The following is an 18,286-nucleotide window of genomic DNA, read 5'->3' on the forward strand; positions in this document are numbered from 1 at the left end:
AAAAATATATATAAAAATGACCACTTAAAGAGACACAAATTGACAAATAAAGACTCAAATTGACCAAAAAAAGACACAAAATGAATAAAAAAGATGTGAAATTACAAAATAAGACACAAGCTGATCAAAAAAGACACAAATTTACCAAAAATATATGTAAAAATTACCACTAAATAGACACAAATTGACAAAAAAAATACACAAATTGACAAATAAAGACTCAAATTGACCAAAAAAGACACAAGTTGACCAAAAAGGACAGATAATGACCATTAAAAAGACATAAAATGAACAAAAAAGATGTGAAATGGCCAAAAAAGACACAAACTGATCAAAAAAGACACAAATTTACCAAAAATATATGTAAAAATGACCACTAAATAGACACAAATTGACGAAAAAAGACACAAATTGACAAATAAAGACTCAAATTGACCAAAAAAGACAGATAATGACCATTTAAAAAGACACAAAATGAACAAAAAAGACACAAATTTACCAAAAATATATGTAAAAATGACCACTAAATAGACACAAATTGACGAAAAGAGACACAAATTGACAAAAAAAGACACAAATTGACAAATAAAGACTCAAATTGACCAAAAAAGACAGATAATGACCATTAAAAACACACAAAATGAACAAAAAAGACGTGAAATGACCAAAAAAGACACAAACTGACCAAAAATAGATATAAAAATGACCACTAAAATTTTTTAGACTTGACAAGCCTCTCGTGCCTCCCGTCGTGTCACTGGAGTGTGAGTTCAGACTGTGTGTTTTGTGTGTTTTGTGTGTTTTGTGTGTTTTGTTCAGTCGACTCTCTGCTCTGTCTTGATTGTTTTACCTGTCTTCTCTTTTCTCGTGAGGTATGAACTGCACAGAGCTGTCTGTCCCCCTGAGAGGCTCAGAGCAGACAGACAGACAGACAGACAGACAGACAGATAGACAGAGCAGACAGGCAGGGAGACAGTCTGACAGGCAGGAGGGCTGACACACACACAAAACACACACACACACACACAGAGGGAATTCCAGACAATAATACAACAGTGCTGCTGCCTGTCTGGCTGTTTGTGTTGCACTTGTACAATAAGACCAAGAAAAACAACGTTATATAAAAGTTAATTAGAATCTGAAGTTGTGGAGAAAATGAGTTTATCCTTCAGGTTGACAGTAAATAGAATTCAGTATGTTTAAGTACATGAACATGACAAAAAAGGTGTTAAAAACAATGTTTTGTTCAAAAATTATTCAGAGCAGTGAAGCTTAAAGTTTGTGAAAGTTTGATAAAATGCTGCAGATGTTGTCGTTCATACATGTTTGATATCAGTCATTGTGGAGAAATAAAAAGACTGAAATGAGATGAACAGACAGATAATTTCCTCTTATTGGACAAAACAATTGATTGAATTTAATTTTGTGGACATAAAATACAGTTAAACTACGGAAGCGCATTGCATTCACTGGATAAAAAAAAAAATAGACACATTTTCTCGTAATTGTGAGATCCTCGTTAGATACGAGATCTTACGAGAAAAGATCGAGAAAAGAGAAAAGATCTTGTAATTATCAGATAAGGTGTCTATTCTTTTTTATCCAGTGGATGCAATGCGCTTCCGTAGTTAAACAGTTAAATCCCAATATATTGTATCACAATATTCACCATATTGCAAAATGCTTAAAATCACAACACACCTCTAATTTCCCTCAGATTTACTGTTTTCATCATGTTCTTAACACCTTTTTTGAAGTGCAAATGTGCTGCAAAATGTTTCTTGAGTATCTTTCTTGAGTATTTCTGCTTGAACACCAGTATCAAAAGAGGATAAACACTATTATTATTATTAACAACACTATTATGCAAATATTCCTGTTGTGTTGTCATGAACAATCTGCAGCATTTAGGTTGATTTCAGGAGACAAATTAACCGGAAAAAGTCTCCAAACACACTTGTTGTAATATCAGGTCATCAGCTAATCAGAGTGAGGATTGATCAGTCTGGACCTCCTTCTCTGCTCCTGCTCCTGCTCCTGCTCCTGCTCCTGCTCCTGCTCCTGCTCCTGCTCCTGCTCCTGTGTGTGTGTCCGTGTGTGTGTGTGTGTGTGTGTGAGACAGGGGCCCCAACACTTCCTGCAGACTCAGACGGTGTGTGTGTTGTGTTGTGTTGTGTGTGTGTTGTGTTGTGTGTTTTTTGGATGGGACGGCTGCTGAAAGGGAGAAGGAGGAGGAGGAGGAGGAGGAGGAGGAGGAGGAGGCTTTGGATCCAGCAGGACCCCCGTGTCTCGGTGTTTGAGGAGAGTTTTGGCATTCTGTCTTTTGTCTGTTTTGTTTTGCGCGCCCCACCTCCTCCCCCCCACCTCCTCCTCCCCCCCTGCTCCCCCCACCTCCTCTCTCCCTCTTCTGTGTGTCTGTTGGCTGATGAGTTTGTCTCTTTGTCTGGATTCAGTCAGACACTGCGTCACCTCCTGCCTACAGACACACAGACTGAGAGATAACATCACAGTGGCAGAGACTGAGGGAGGAGGAGGAGGAGGAGGAGGAGGAGGAGGAGGAGGAGGAGGAGGGAGGAGAGACAGATGTACAGACAGCAGCGGGGGGATGGGCATCTCTCACACATCAATCATTGGCTGTGTGCCGTGAAGCAGCTTGTTGTAGTAGTTCATAGTTCAATACTCCGAGCCGCTAATAACGCTCTGATTCAGAGGGAGAAGAGCCCAAACTGCATTAATACTGCTGAGAAATGCAGCGAAGAAACTAGAGTTGTCATTATTAGGGTTGTCAAAAGTATCAATACTCAAAAAAGTATCGATACTGAAACGTTGTATCCGGATACGATACTCATTTTCAAAAGTATCGAGTATCTGAAGCTTGTTTTCATAGTTGCAGTTTCTTTTTGCACAACTGTTTTTCTGAACATGGTCTCACAGGAATCCGTGGAATAGCCACGGAATCACTCAAATTTCCATGAAACTGACACGGATTTCGCTACAATGCAAGTTAATGACAGTCATATCCCGTGGCTATTCCATGGATATTTGTTCCTATTGGTTTGTTCCAAGTCACGTGACTTTTAAGGTCCTGGCGTTTTTTTTGTCATTTTGTTGTCTTTTTAGGTCAATTTGTGGTAATCTTTTGTCATTTTGTGGTCAATTTGAGTCATTTTTTGCTTAATTTTTTGCTTAATTTTTGGTCATTTTGTATCTTTTTTTTGTAATTTTGTGTCCTTTTTTTTTGTAATTTTGTGTCCTTTTTTTTGGTCATTTTGTTTCTTTTTTGGGTCATTTGTGTCTTCTTTTAGTCATTTTGTGTCTTTTTTTAGTCATTTTGTGTCTTTTTTTTGGTCTTACAGGAATCCGTGAAACACATTAGTGTTGAGAAATGCAGCCAGGAAACTAGAGTTGTCACCGTTAGGGTTGTCAAAAGTATCAATACTCAAAAAAGTATCGATACTAAAACGTTGTATCCGGATACGATACTCATTTTCAAAAGTATCGAGTATCTGAAGCTTGTTATCATAGTTGCAGTTTCTTTATGCACAGCTGTTTTTTAGAACCTGGTCTCACAGGAATCTGTGGAATAGCCACGGATTTGCTTAACTCAAAATCCGTGGAATAGTCACGGAATCACTCAAATCTCCGTGAAACTGACACGGATTTCGCTACAATGCAAGTTAATGACAGTCATACACTGTAATAAATTATTCTGTAGTCATTTTAATTTTACTTAATATATTTGATAAAATGTATTAAATATAAATGCGTCCTTGATTTTGAGGCCGTTTTTTAAGTAAGTTTAATATAAAAATGTTTGAGAATCTACTTATTCTGATCACATTGATTATAATCTTTATGTGTCTGTAATTCTAAATCAAGAAAATTTTGAATGAATCCAACACAATAGAATTAGTCCGTTTTTAATTGACAGGCACTTCCTGTTAAATTATTAACTCAACTTGTAACATAGTTAGATTTAATTAATAATATTGCGTGCAATCTGTTGCATCAATTTATTAAGTAGTTATTGTTTATCTTTTTTTACAGTCATATCCCGTGGCTATTCCATGGATATTTGTTCCTATTGGTTTGTTCCAAGTCACGTGACTTTTAAGGTCCCGGCGTTTTTTTAGTCATTTTGTGTCTTTTTTTGGTCTTTTTTTGTCATTTTGTTGTCTTTTTAGGTCAATTTGTGGTAATCTTTTGTCATTTTGTGGTCTATTTGAGTCCTTTTTTGCTTAATTTTTAAGTAATTTTGTGTCCTTTTTTGGTCATTTTGTTTCTTTTTTAGGTCATTTGTGTCTTCTTTTAGTCATTTTGTGTCTTTTTTTTGGTCTTACAGGAATCCGTGAAATAGCCACGGATTCGCTTAACTCAAAATCCGTGGAATAGCCACGGAATCACTCAAATTTCCATGAAACTGACACGGATTTTGCTACAATGCAAGTTAATGACAGTCATATCCCGTGGCTATTCCATGGATATTTGTTCCTATTGGTTTGTTCCAAGTCACGTGACTTTTAAGGTCCCGGCGTTTTTTTAGTCATTTTGTGTCTTTTTTTGGTCTTTTTTTTTTTCATTTTGTTGTCTTTTTAGGTCAATTTGTGGTAATCTTTTGTCATTTTGTGGTCAATTTGAGTCCTTTTTTGCTTAATTTTTTGCTTAATTTTTGGTCATTTTCTATCTTTTTTTTGTAATTTTGTGCCTTTTTTTTGGGGTCATTTGTGTCTTCTTTTAGTCATTTTGTGTCTTTTTTTAGTCATTTTGTGTCTTTTTTTTGGTCTTACAGGAATCCGTGAAACACATTAGTGTTGAGAAATGCAGCGAGGAAACTAGAGTTGTCACCGTTAGGGTTGTCAAAAGTATCCATACTCAAAAAAGTATCGATACTGAAACGTTGTATCTGGATACGATACTCTGTTTCAAAAGTATCGAGTATCTGAAGCTTGTTATCATAGTTGCAGTTTCTTTTTGCACAACTGTTTTTTAGAACCTGGTCTCACAGGAATCCGTGGAATAGCCACGGAATCACTCAAATTTCCGTGAAACTGACACGGGTTTCGCTACAATGCAAGTTAATGACAGTCATATCCCGTGGCTATTCCATGGATATTTGTTCCTATTGGTTTGTTCCAAGTCACGTGACTTTTAAGGTCCTGGCATTTTTTTTGTCATTTTGTTGTCTTTTTAGGTCAATTTGTGGTAATCTTTTGTAATTTTGTGGTCAATTTGAGTCATTTTTTGCTTATTTTTTTTGCTTAATTTTTGGTCATTTTGTATCTTTTTTTTGTAATTTTGTGTCTTTTTTTTGTGGACATTTTGTTTCTTTTTTGGGTCATTTGTGTCTTCTTTTAGTCATTTTGTGTCTTTTTTTAGTCATTTTGTGTCTTTTTTTTGGTCTTACAGGAATCCGTGGAATAGTCACGGAATCACTCAAATTTCCGTGAAACTGACACGGATTTCGCTACAATGCAAGTTAATGACAGTCATATCCCGTGGCTATTCCATGGATATTTGTTCCTATTGGTTTGTTCCAAGTCACGTGACTTTTAAGGTCCCGGCGGTCAGAACAAAAAACATGGCGGACAGTTCTCTCATTTTTAGTGAAAAATCAATATTTTGACTTAGTTTCTGCATAAAAATGGATTTTGATCACATTTCTAGCGAGAAATATATGTTTTATTTTCTAAATATTCACTCAGTGAATGTACATAATCACTTTGTATGTTGGAATAGCCACGGGATATGACTGTCATTAACTTGCATTGTATCCAAATCCGTGTCAGTTTCACGGAAATTTGAGTGATTCCGTGGCTATTCCACGGATTTTGAGTTAAGCGAATCCGTGGCTATTTCACGGATTCCCGTGAGACCATGGTGATTTTTCTTGTTGTTAAAAATATTTCTGTTAAATTTTGGGGTCTTTGTTTTTATCCTTGTGGTATCGAGTATCGAATATTTCCCTCTCACCTCAGGGTGAATTTAACTTTTTTCATCTCTTTCAGTCTGTCCTTACATCACATGCATGGCTCCTTTTTCTCCACACAAACTTGGCTATCAGTCAAATTTTTCATTTTATTTTAATTAACAAAGTATAAAGCTGCCAGGACCCCAAAATACAAACAGAAGACACAGGTTTCTATGGAAATGTACCATTTTTTTAACCATTTATACACAAAAAACAGCAGAAAAAAGAACAGTCTATTTGCATCTAAATTAAAAACAGTAATAGTTTTCATTGCAGAAAGAAAATTCACATTGTAAAAATGGTCTAGAAACATAAATGTCACACTGTGAAAGCTCCTGTGATTGAACTTTAACTGGCTTTCTCAGCTTGTCTACATATCATATATAAATAAAGTTATTACTGTAAATAAAAACATGTATTTTTAATAAATAGGTGGACTCCAGAGGGTTAAAGGTTTCCTCAATGCATTTCTCAACGATACTAACTTCAAAATAGTAGAAACCTCCTTGAAATTATACCTCTGTTTTCCTCAGACAGTCTAAGAGAGATTATTATAGAGAAATTATAAAGAATGTTTCCAGGACTGTATGTGTAAAAATGACCAAAAGACACAAAGTTATCTAAATAGACACAAATTGACCAAAATAGATGTAAAAATTAATTTAAAAAAAGACGCAAAATGACAAAAAAATAAATGAAAATGACTAAAAAAGATGCAAAATGACAAAAAAATAGATGAAAAAAATGACTAAAAAGACGCAAATGACAAAAAATAGATGTGAAAATGACCCAAAAGTGAAATTATACCTCTGTTTTCCTCAGACAGTCTAAGAGAGAGAGTGTGTGTGTGTGTGTGTGTGTGTGTGTGTGTGTGTGTGTGTGTGTGTGAGTGTGAGTGTGAGTGTGTGTGTGTGTGTGTGTGTGTGTGTGTAATAGCTCAGGACTGTGATGAGAGCTGTAATTACTTCTGTCAGTCTCAGGTAACTGGAGTCAGGATCTCTCTGCGTCTCTGATCTGTGTTAATGGAGAAAGAGCACACAAGGGAAGAAAATTGGATTTTAAGCTCATCATTAATTTTAGTTGTGGGATTTTTTTCTTGTGTGTGAATGCCAGAGGAGCTTTTTAACAAAACTGTCTCAGCTTCTGAAAGCAGCGTTGGCGGTTAAATGCAGTTTTTTGCAGGGTCAGAGTGTGATAGTCGGGATTCTGCATCCAACAGAGCTGCAAAACAGAAGAGTGCACTGTAAAAAATGTTTGTTAAAAACCAGATAAAACAGTAAATCTGAGGGAAATGATCTTGCTGCATGGACAGATAATTTACCTTGACAAGATTTCTTTAAATTAAGATTATTAAATCTATAAAATAAGCATGTTGAACACTTAAAATAAGATAAATTAAAGCTGCCAGCAGCGATGAACTGCAAATTATTTGTTTCTCACCAAGATAAGAAGTGTTAGATCATTTATCTTGTTTTAAGGGTTCATTTCTTATTTTACACACAATACACTAATTGACCAAAAAAGACACAAAATGATTAAAAAAAAGACAAATTTACCAAAAATATATGTAAAAATGACCACTAAAAAGACACAAATTGACAAAAAAAGACACAAAATGAACAAAAAAGACGTGAAATGACCATTAAAAATACATAAAATGAACAAAAATAGACACAATGATGAAATTAACTTTTAAAACAAGATAAATTAAAGCTGCCAGCAGTGATGAACTGGCCCGAGCAGAGTGACCTGATGATTATTTGTTTCTTACCAAGATAAAAAAAAACTTTAGATCTAGAAGTGTTGCATACTCTGTCTTTTTAGTGGTAATTTTTACATCTATTTTTGGTCATTTTGTGTCTTTTTAATGGTCATTATATGTCTTTTTTGGTCATTTTGTGCCTTTTTTTGTCTTTTTGTGTCTTTTTGTCATTTTGTGTATTTTTTGGTCACTTTAATGGTCATTATATGTCTTTTTTGGTCATTTGGTGTCATTTTGTGTCTTTTTTGGTCTTTTTGTTTCTTTTTTGTGTATTTTTTTGTCAATTTGTGTCTGTTTAGTGGTCATTTTTACATATATTTTTGGTCATTTTGAGTCTTTTTTGATCATTTTGTGTCTTTTTGGGTCAAGCAAGCTTATTTCTAGATTTAACAACCTTAATTTAAGAAATCTTGCCAAGCTAAATTATCTGTCCATGCAGCAAGATAATTTCCCTCAGATTTACTGTTTTATCTTATTTTTAGACACACCTTTTTTGCAGTGTGGCATTGCAAGGAGTTAAATGGGCCACATATGGGCTGTCATGTTATGCAGCTCCATCCTCCCCCTCAGAACTGATGGTATAGATATGGAAGTAGTCAGAGCTCATACAGGCAGCGAGGACAGAGGGCGAGCCAGGCTGTTGGCTGTGTGGGTGGTACTGAAAGAGAGAGAGAGAGAGAAAGAAACAGAGAGAGAGAGAGAGAAAGAAACAGAGAGAGAGAAAGAAACAGAGAGAGTATAGCAGCGAGGCAGTTAGCTAGAGGAAAAGAGTGCAGGCTGCGTGCCCCGTGGGACTGCAGCACAGCTAGCATGTATCTGCCAGTGTGTGTGTGTGTGTGTGTGTGTGTGTGTGTGTGTGTGTGTGTGTGTGTGTGTGTGTGAAAAAGTGGGGGTTGGGATGCAAATGAAGTTAATGTGTGTGTGCACGTATATGTCAGCATGGCTGCCTGGCTGGCTGAACATTCATTATGTTTCAGTGTCGGACGGCTCCAGTGAAAGCTGGTCGACGTCTGGAGACGAGCCTGAAGTCCTGAGAAAAATGAACAATTATGTAAATAATTATTATATAAACAATCTATCTGGGACAGGTTTTTTGTTATTGTTGTTTCTTCTGGACTGTGTTGTCTGTGCTGGATCATAGATTTCATTTGTGTTGCAATTTTGTGTTATAATCATGGATATATATTGGTAATTTTAATGGCTGGGACGACTAAAGGTTCATTTGTTTGGACAAATATAATGATAACAACAAAAATAGTTGATAAGAGTTTGATTTAAGAGCTGATATCTAGACATTTAACATGGTTTTATTGACAATGATTTTGGTTATTATAAAGAATGTTTCCATGACTGTAGATGTAAAAAAGACACAAAATTATCTAAATAGACACAAATTGACCAAAATAGATGTAAAAATTAATAAAAAAAGACGCAACTGACAAAAAATAAATGAAAATGACTTAAAAAGACGCAAAATGACTAAAAATAGATGTAAAAATGACTAAAAAAGATGCAAATGACAAAAAATACATGTGAAAATGACTAAAAAGACGCAAAATGACAAAAAAATAGATGTAAAAATGACCAAAAAAGACACAAAATTATCGAAATAGACACAAATTGATGAAAAATAATGTAAAAATGACAAAAAAACACAAAATGACCAAAAAATAGATTTTAAAAAATGACCAAAAAGAACACAAAATGCCCAAAAAGAAAACAAAATTACCAAAAATAGATGAAAAAATGACTAAAAAATACACAAAATGACAAAAAAATACAGTCATGACAAATATTATTATACCATTGCCCAAACAAATTTTTAGCCATTAAAATGAACAAGAAACTGAAGAAAACAAGATTAAGACTAATATTTTTTTTCCATATCCGTGTGTGTGTTTAAGAATCTGTTTTATCTCCATGTAGGTTTTCACATACAAGGTATTTGCTGTGTTGTATTGGTGCATAAGAACAAAGAAAGTAACATTATAAAGAGAGATTAAGTCAAAAACAGCATCATAAATAGAACATTAGCAGAATAGAAACAGTCAACATACACAAATATAAACAGTATGTACAAATAAGATGTTATAATCATACCATCTACCATTCTGTTCTTTATAAAACAGCATAAATGTTGTGAGATCAGATGCCTGGACACAGTTTTACTGTGAGCTATAGGCGAATGCACCAGTGTTGAAAAATTCATATCTTCTTGTGGTGTAGTGTGACAGAGAAGCTGTTTCTGCTGCTGGAGAGATCAGACAGTCGTGAGTTAGAGACGGTATATATACGGCCAGAGAGGGGACTCCTGGATTAAAAACACTGTCTAAACACTAAGAATTAACATATTAATATCACGTTTTTTGTGTTAAATCAATTCTTCAACAGGAGGTCCTGTCTGTCTATAGGGATTTATCGGGATATGACTTTAGGTCCATATCGCCCAGCCCTATCTTGGTTTTATTAAAACATTTAACCCTCTGGAGTCCATGTATTTATTGAAAAAACACGTTTTATTTACAGTAATAACTTTATTTATATACGATATGTAGACAAGCTGAGAAAGCCAGTTAAAGTTCAACCATAGGAGCTTTCACAGTGTCACATTTATGTTTCTGGACCATTTTTAAAATGAGAATTTTTCTTTCTACAATGAAAACTATTACTGTTTTTAATTTACATGCAAATAGACTGTTTTGTAGTTTTATTATTTTTCTGCTGTTTTTGTGTGTATTAATGGTAAAAAAAATGTTTTAAAAAAGGTACATTTCCATAGAAACCTGTGTCTTTTGTTTGTATTTTGGGTTCCTGGCAGCTTTATACTTTGTTAATTAAAATAAAATGTAAAATCTGACTGATAGCCAAGTTTGTGGAGAAAAAGGAGCCATGCATGTGATGTATGAATGACCAAAAAAGACACAAAATTACAAAAGAAAGACACAAAATGACCGAAAAAACTAAATTACTTACAAAAAGACACAAAATGACACAAAAAAAGACACAAAATTGCAAAAGAGACAAAAAATGACCTAAGAAACAAACAAAAAAATGGTACATTTCCATAGACACCTGTGTCTTTTGTTTGTATTTTGGGTTCCTGGCAGCTTTATACTTTGTTGATTAAAATAAAATGAAAAATCTGACTGATAGCCAAGTTTGTGTGGAGAAAAAGGAGCCATGCATGTGATGTAAGGACAGACTGACAGATGCTGAACAGAGACAGAAATTAATGCAGAGGAAGTTGACTAATTTGAACCAAAATCTCCTGAATGACTTCAGAGGGTTAAAGCACCAAAACATTTCTCATCTGGGTGATCCCGTAGAATGATCATCAGCATGTTTGATGTGTTTCAGACTCTCCTTCCTCTTCTTCTTCACCACTCTTTCTCTCTCTGTGGCTGACTGAACTTTCAGGAGGCTCTTTCATCTCATTTGTGTTCGTCTCAGTGTGACTGACTCTCCACAGCGTATGTAGCAGATGTCATATGGATAAAAGTTTCTGGGCGTGACTGGAGCCTGGGAACTTTGCTTTTGGGCCTTTTCCAACCTTACTCGTTAGTGGTTGAGATAAGGGCTGCACGATTATGGCCAAAATGATAATCATGATTATTTTGATCAATATTGTAATCACAGTTATTCATCATGTTAGGGAAAACATCTGTATTTTTATTGCACTACTTTTAAACAAACAATAGCAACAGTTTTTAGTGTCTGGTGCTTGTTGTAAACAAACAGAGATCGCTAAGTGAACACCTCCTGCAGCAGCAGCACATACACACTGTACTGCTACAGAGCTAACTGTTAGCCTGTTAGCACATACACACTGTACTGCTACAGAGCTAACTGTTAGCCTATTAGCACATACACACTGTACTGCTACAGAGCTAACTGTTAGCCTGTTAGCACATACACACTGTACTGCTACAGAGCTAACTGTTAGCCTATTAGCACATACACACTGTACTGCTACAGAGCTAACTGTTAGCCTGTTAGCACATACACACTGTACTGCTACAGAGCTAACTGTTAGCCTGTTAGCACATACACACTGTACTGCTACAGAGCTAACTGTTAGCCTGTTAGCACATACACACTGTACTGCTACAGAGCTAACTGTTAGCCTGTTAGCACATACACACTGTACTGCTACAGAGCTAACTGTTAGCCTGTTAGCACATACACACTGTACTGCTACAGAGCTAGCTGTTAGCCTGTTAGCACATACACACTGTACTGCTACAGAGCTAACTGTTAGCCTGTTAGCACATACACACTGTACTGCTACAGAGCTAGCTGTTAGCCTGTTAGCACATACACACTGTACTGCTACAGAGCTAACTGTTAGCCTGTTAGCACATACACACTGTACTGCTACAGAGCTAGCTGTTAGCCTGTTAGCACATACACACTGTACTGCTACAGAGCTAACTGTTAGCCTGTTAGCACATACACACTGTACTGCTACAGAGCTAGCTGTTAGCCTGTTAGCACATACACACTGTACTGCTACAGAGCTAACTGTTAGCCTGTTAGCAATTTGCAGACTGGACGCTAAGGGGTTAACATCCCCTCTGGCTCTGCAGCTGGGAGAGACTTCTGCAGGAGGACTGTGCCGCTTAGACTCGTTTCTACTCTTCTTAACGAGCCTCCGGCCCCCCGCAGCTCGTTAAGAAGAGTAAGAACGAGTCTCCAAAAGTCTCCAATAACACCAGAAAAAGTCTCTGGATTTGTCGTCAGTCGCTTTTTTTGAAAAATAGTCACTAAGGAGGTCTGAAAAGTCGCTAAATATAGCAACAAAGTCGCTAAGTTGGCAACACTGCTTCACCGGCTTTTACAAATGGCGCGTGTTGTTGTTGTGGCGTCGAGTACTACGTCACATCCTGCTTAGCGTTCTATCCAATCAGCAACCAGGCTTTTTTCAGGGGAGAAGAACGGCCCCGCCCCCTGGTGGTTGGTGGACTACTGGTGTAGAAAGTGTTTGATTAGATATGCAGGAGAGACGCATTTTAAAATGGAAATATCACAGACAATCAGGTTAATTTAATCATGGTGGGCAAAATCGTGATCACGATTAAAATTCTATTAATCATGCAGCCCTAGTTGAGATACAGAGTGAAACGTGCACACGAGCTCTGAGCCAGAATCAACCAAACTTTGCTTTAACACCACATGCATCATTCTATCTACATACTATGTGTTATGCTTGCAGCTGACACCGAACCGTGACTCACACTCCCTGACAATTACACACAAATACACAAACCATTACAGCCAGCCTTACTGTACACAGCCTCACCTTCTCCCTGTGTGGATCATGGTTTGGTATGCAGGAAACTGCAGTAAACTGTCATACAAAAAAAAAATCTATGATGTAAATGATATTTGGTCATTCTCCCTGTAAACATTTATCTGACCGACTGCTCCTGTCTTTTATCTCCAGGGCCATTCCACACTTCAGGACTTCAGCACACTATTAACATGGATGGCAGGGACGAATTCACCGAAGACAGTGAATGCTGCAGCAACAACTCCCAGGAAGTTCACGAGCAGGACAGCATCTCAGGTACAGGATAGCAGGACGGGACGGACGGGACAGACTGGAACAAAGAGGGGTCTAAAGACAAGATAAAACAGTAAATCTGAGGGAAATGATCTTGCTGCATGGACAGATAATTTACCTTGACAAGATTTCTTTAAACTAAGATTATTAAATCTAGGAATAAGCATGTTGAAGGCTTAAAATAAGAAATTAACTCTTAAAAAAAGATAAATTAAAGCTGCAACCAGCGATGAACTGCAAATTATTTGTTTCTCACCAAGATAAGAAGTGTTAGATAATTTATCTTGTTTTAAGGGTTCATTTCTTATTTTACACACAATACACAAATTGACCAAAAAAGACACAAAATTATCAAAAAAGACTCAAAAAAGACAAAAAAAGACACAAAATGACCAAAAAAAAGACATAATGACCATTAAAAAGCCACAAAATGACCAAAAAAAGATGTAAAAATTACCACTAAAATTTCTAAGATTTCTTCAATTTAGATATTAAATCTAGAAATAAGCATGTTGAACACTTAAAAAATAGTTGTTTCTTACCAAGATAAAAACAACAACTTGGAATTAGAAGTGTTAGATAATTTATTTTGTTTTAAGAGTTAATTTCTTATTTTTGCAGTGATCATTTCCCTCAGATTTAGTGTTTTTATCTGGTTTTAGACCCCTTATTTTTGCAGTACAGACAGGACAGACGGGGACAGACTGTGGACTGTGGGGACGTCCTGGGCTGAGGGGCTGTTAGAGAGAGTAAGCCCTGCTCTGTGTTCTGTTGTCTGTCTGTATTGATAGGGCTATGTTCTCCTCCATAGAAGACAGCGATAGCGACCTCGACAACCACGGCGAAGACTCGTCCTCCAACACGTCCGCCGACGACCACATGACCACCAAGAGAACGCCGTGCCGCCTACAAGGAGCGGGAGTCAAAGAGGTGAGAGAGGACTCGTCTTAAACCTGTTTCTATTCCTTTTAACCACGCAGGAGACTCTGCTCTGGTTTTTACTGTTTAACCCTTTATCAGGCAAAGAACCATATTTAGTAACTTGAGCTTCAGTAAATTACACAAGATTCTAGCTTTCCTTTATTGTCATTGTATTAAAAAAGTATACAACTAAATATACACTACTGGTCAAAAGTTTTAGAACACCCCAATTTTTCCAGTTTTTTATTGAAATTCAAGCAGTTCAAGTCAAATGAACAGCTTGAAAGGGTCCAAAGGTAAGTGGTGAACTGCCAGAGGTAAATAAAAAAAGGTAAGCTTAACCAAAACTGGAAAATAATGTACATTTCAGAATTATACAAGTAGGCCTTTTTCAGGGAACAAGAAATGGGTTAACAACTTAACTCTATGGAGTCTTGGGCTATTTTGTCCATTTTTGAATTCTTTTCATGTCTTTGTAAGTCATTTTGTGTCTTTTTTTTTGTCATTTTGCGTCTTTTGGTGTCTTCTTTGTCATTTTGTGTCTTTTTTTGGTCATTTTGTGTCTTTTTTTAGTCCTTTACACCAACATAAAATGTGATTTTGAATCTTTTTTTTTACTTTCAAAACACTATCATGCTCAATAAAGAATTTTAAATGTTGCAAATGTGCATTAATTTCAGAGTAAACTGAGACATTAAACTGCATCATTTTCTATTAAATTCTGGAAAAGTTGGTGTGTTCTAAAACTTTTGACCAGTAGTGTATGTGTGCTTCTCATATATAAGGTGCTTTAAAAAAGACATTCAGACATTATGCATATGTAATATGTAGTCTAAAAAGATAATAAATAGTTTAAAGGTAAAATATAAAGTGGTGATGGATGCAAATTATGTGATATTGTCTATTTAGGGTTGCTGTGGGGAAGAGACTATAATAAATATAGAATAGAATAGAATAAAAAAGAATAGAATGCCTTTATTGTCATTATACACATGTACAATGATATTTGAGAGCTGACTCCAAAAAGCAGTGAGACAATAAATAAAATACATAAAAATATACAATATAAACATAAACATACACATACTTAGGCAAGTAAATGTAAAAAAAAAAAAAAAAAAAAAAGATATAATGTAAAACATAGGCAAGAAAGGGAGGTAAGGTGCACAGTCTTCAATTCAATTTGCCAGAAGCAGATATGATGCTATTTAGTGTTCATAAATATGTTGCACGTTGAAGGACAATTTATTGCACAAATTATTTCACATTGCCAGTTATAGTATAATTAAAAAAGAAGAAATATTGCTCAGTGATAAAGTCCAGATGAAAATCAGTGCATATGAGGGTTCAGGGTTGTTATTTATATCTAATATTATATATAATAATAATAATAATAATAATAATGACTCAATTGACCTAGATTTGCAATATAAAAATGAAACATTTTGCAAAAAGTCTTGTACTATCCTCCAATAACACTTCAGGGTTGACATTTTTAATTTACAGGAGTGGCCTATAAAGGGTTAATGGTTTGCTTTTATTTATTGTTTTTTAAATTGTTTTTTTGAAAAGCAATGATTCTATTTATTTTAGTGTTTTTTTCCTGTTTTATTTATTTTATTGTCTCTTGTTCTGTGTGTTTATGTGCAGCACTTTGTTGCGTCCGTGGTTGTTTTAAAGCTTTACAAATAAAGTAGAGTTGAGAGTTGAGAGGTTGGTGGTGAGAACATACGAGGCTCCGCAGAGATCAATAATTAATAAAGATCTGACCTGCGTCACTGTGGAGGTGCACAGTTTCGTTTTGTGAGATGTGGTTCATCACATGTGGGCTGTGGAATGATAAAGTTATTAGCTGGAGGTTTTTATTCACCCACACTGCATTAAACCTTAGAAGTCTAAGCATTCATATTACTTCACTATTTGGAGTTTGGGGCTATTTTGTCAGTTTTTGACTCCTTTTCATTCTGAATGTATATAAACCATTTAAAAATCTTTACCATGACGTGTTGGTATCATTGTTTTCAGTACAACTTAACCTATATGACCTGATTATTTTTTCATTTTGACTTACTGGATCAACAATTTGAACACGAAAAACACACAAAAACACATTCAAAACACACCAAAAACATAATAAAAATACAAAAAAAAAAACATAAAACCCACCTAAAAAACACAAACACAAAGAAATTACAAAAAACAACAACAAAAAACAGTAAACACAAAAGATTGCATTACAAATGCATAAAAGCTAAAATAGAAAAATCTGCAAAAAAAGTAAAATCATGTTAATACACTGAGGTGTTTATTTTTTTTAACCTTTGCTAAAAAAGGGTTGATGCATTAAATTGGACATGGAAACTTCTGGAAAAGCCAAAACTTTAGAGCTTTCGTGTGATATTTTGTTTTCAAATTCAGTTCGTTTTAATTAGTTTTTAGAGTGAGTTTGGTAGTTTTAATTAGTTTTTATTTTTTGGGAAAATGCTTAGTTTTTATTAGTTTTAGTATTTTTTTTGTAATGGGGTATTCCTTTTTTTCCTTTGTCTGATCCATCTCAGCCCCAATAAGTTTAATAAGTCATAAAACCAGATAGATGAAATAGATTTCATATCAACCAAAAAGGTTTACGTATGAAAAAAGTTGACAAAGACGAAAACGAAGGACATTTTCACTATAATTTTAGTTAGTTTTAGTTAGTTTTGTAACCACAAAATACAGTTTCAGTTAGTTATCGTTTTTTTGGGGGGGGTTTTTTCCAGTTAAAAACATTTCTAGTTTTCGTTATTTCTTTAGTTTTCGTTAATTATAATAATAACCTGGGTAGGAACAGGTTGAATCTTTAGTTTCTGTGCAGGACTGTTAGAAACTAGCAGCTGTTGGTTAAAAGGGAAAAGGAAGTTCTGATATCTGTCACATCAGACATGTTCACAGTGTTTCCTTTATCATCAGATTATCTGTTAAAGCTGTGAGACTCAGTTTCTACTAAATGTTCCGCGGTTCTCAGATATCAGAGCTCCAAATAGCTCATGCATATGCACATCAGTGCACGTAAAGTTTGAGCTGTGCACGTAATTCTCTGAATGTAACTTTGTACAGATAATATAATATGTTGTGCAGGGCTGCTAACAGGCTCTAACTGACACTTTTCACATGCACTTTCTCTGTTCCCTGTAACTCTATCAGACAAAAAAGAGCAGCACGAAAAAAAAAGGTGGTCAAACCAGCTGCTGCACCGCTGTGAAGTTAGGTTGAGATTGGATATCTGACGTTCACCCAAGAACCGACTTCCTCAGTTTTTACACGTTGTTGGAGTTTAACTACTGAAATTAATCAGTATGAATGTATTTCAACACTATATACAAAATAATACAACACCTATGTATTTCAATGCCTTCATGCTGACATTAATAATGGGAAACATTATAGTTAAAATATTCCACTAAATTGGTCTCAAGTAGCATACCTATTTTTTTGGGTTTAGGTTTATTTGCAAAGTTATAATACCATAAAATGACAAAGATAACATCTAGTGTAAAGTGCAGAGAGAGACAGAAAACCCAGATAGGCTTATTTAAAGCCTCCACCTAAAATTTTATAGTTATAAGGAAGTAATAAACTGATAACAGAAAAAAATATATGTGATAAGTTATAGTGGCAGTAACAAAAATAATATAAAAACGATATCGAGATAATAGTTTTTTCCACTGGCGTCAGAGACTTTAAGGAGAAAACTAAAGTAGAAACTGACCAATCACAGTTTCTGTGGCCTCCACATGGTTTCTCTTTATGACATGTAGTTACATTTTTGAGGAGTAGTTTCAAAAACCTCAGTTTAATTACAGTTAGGAGACTTTTGTTGCATGTTATCCCCCTTCACGCTGTCCTACACTGCAAAAAAGATTAGTCTAAAAACCAGATAAAACAGTAAATCTGAGGGAAATGATCTTGCTGCATGGACAGATAATTTACCTTGACAAGATTTCTTAAATTAAGATTATTAAATCTAGAAATAAGCATGTTGAACACTTAAAATAAGAAATTAACTCTTAAAACCAGATAAAGTAAAGCTGCC

At 35.3% G+C, this 18,286-nt stretch overlaps 1 protein-coding gene across 5 annotated transcripts in view; it reads left to right on the forward strand.

Moving 5' to 3' along the window:
- znf821 (zinc finger protein 821) overlaps nucleotides 1-18,286 on the forward strand; it is a 42,610-nt gene that overhangs the window by 11,980 nt on the left and 12,344 nt on the right. For 2 of the 5 annotated variants that reach the window (XM_059359178.1, XM_059359186.1), the window contains exons 2-3: nucleotides 13,174-13,296; nucleotides 14,085-14,223. In XM_059359178.1, the coding sequence (XP_059215161.1) occupies nucleotides 13,247-13,296; nucleotides 14,085-14,223 (189 nt within the window). In that variant the 5' untranslated portion in view covers nucleotides 13,174-13,246. The remainder of the gene's footprint in view (nucleotides 1-13,173; nucleotides 13,297-14,084; nucleotides 14,224-18,286) is intronic. The other 3 variants (XM_059359171.1, XM_059359154.1, XM_059359162.1) reach the window with 2 other exon arrangements.

The sequence above is a fragment of the Centropristis striata genome, chromosome 2 (assembly GCF_030273125.1).
Source record: "Centropristis striata isolate RG_2023a ecotype Rhode Island chromosome 2, C.striata_1.0, whole genome shotgun sequence".
Lineage (NCBI taxonomy): Eukaryota > Metazoa > Chordata > Actinopteri > Perciformes > Serranidae > Centropristis > Centropristis striata.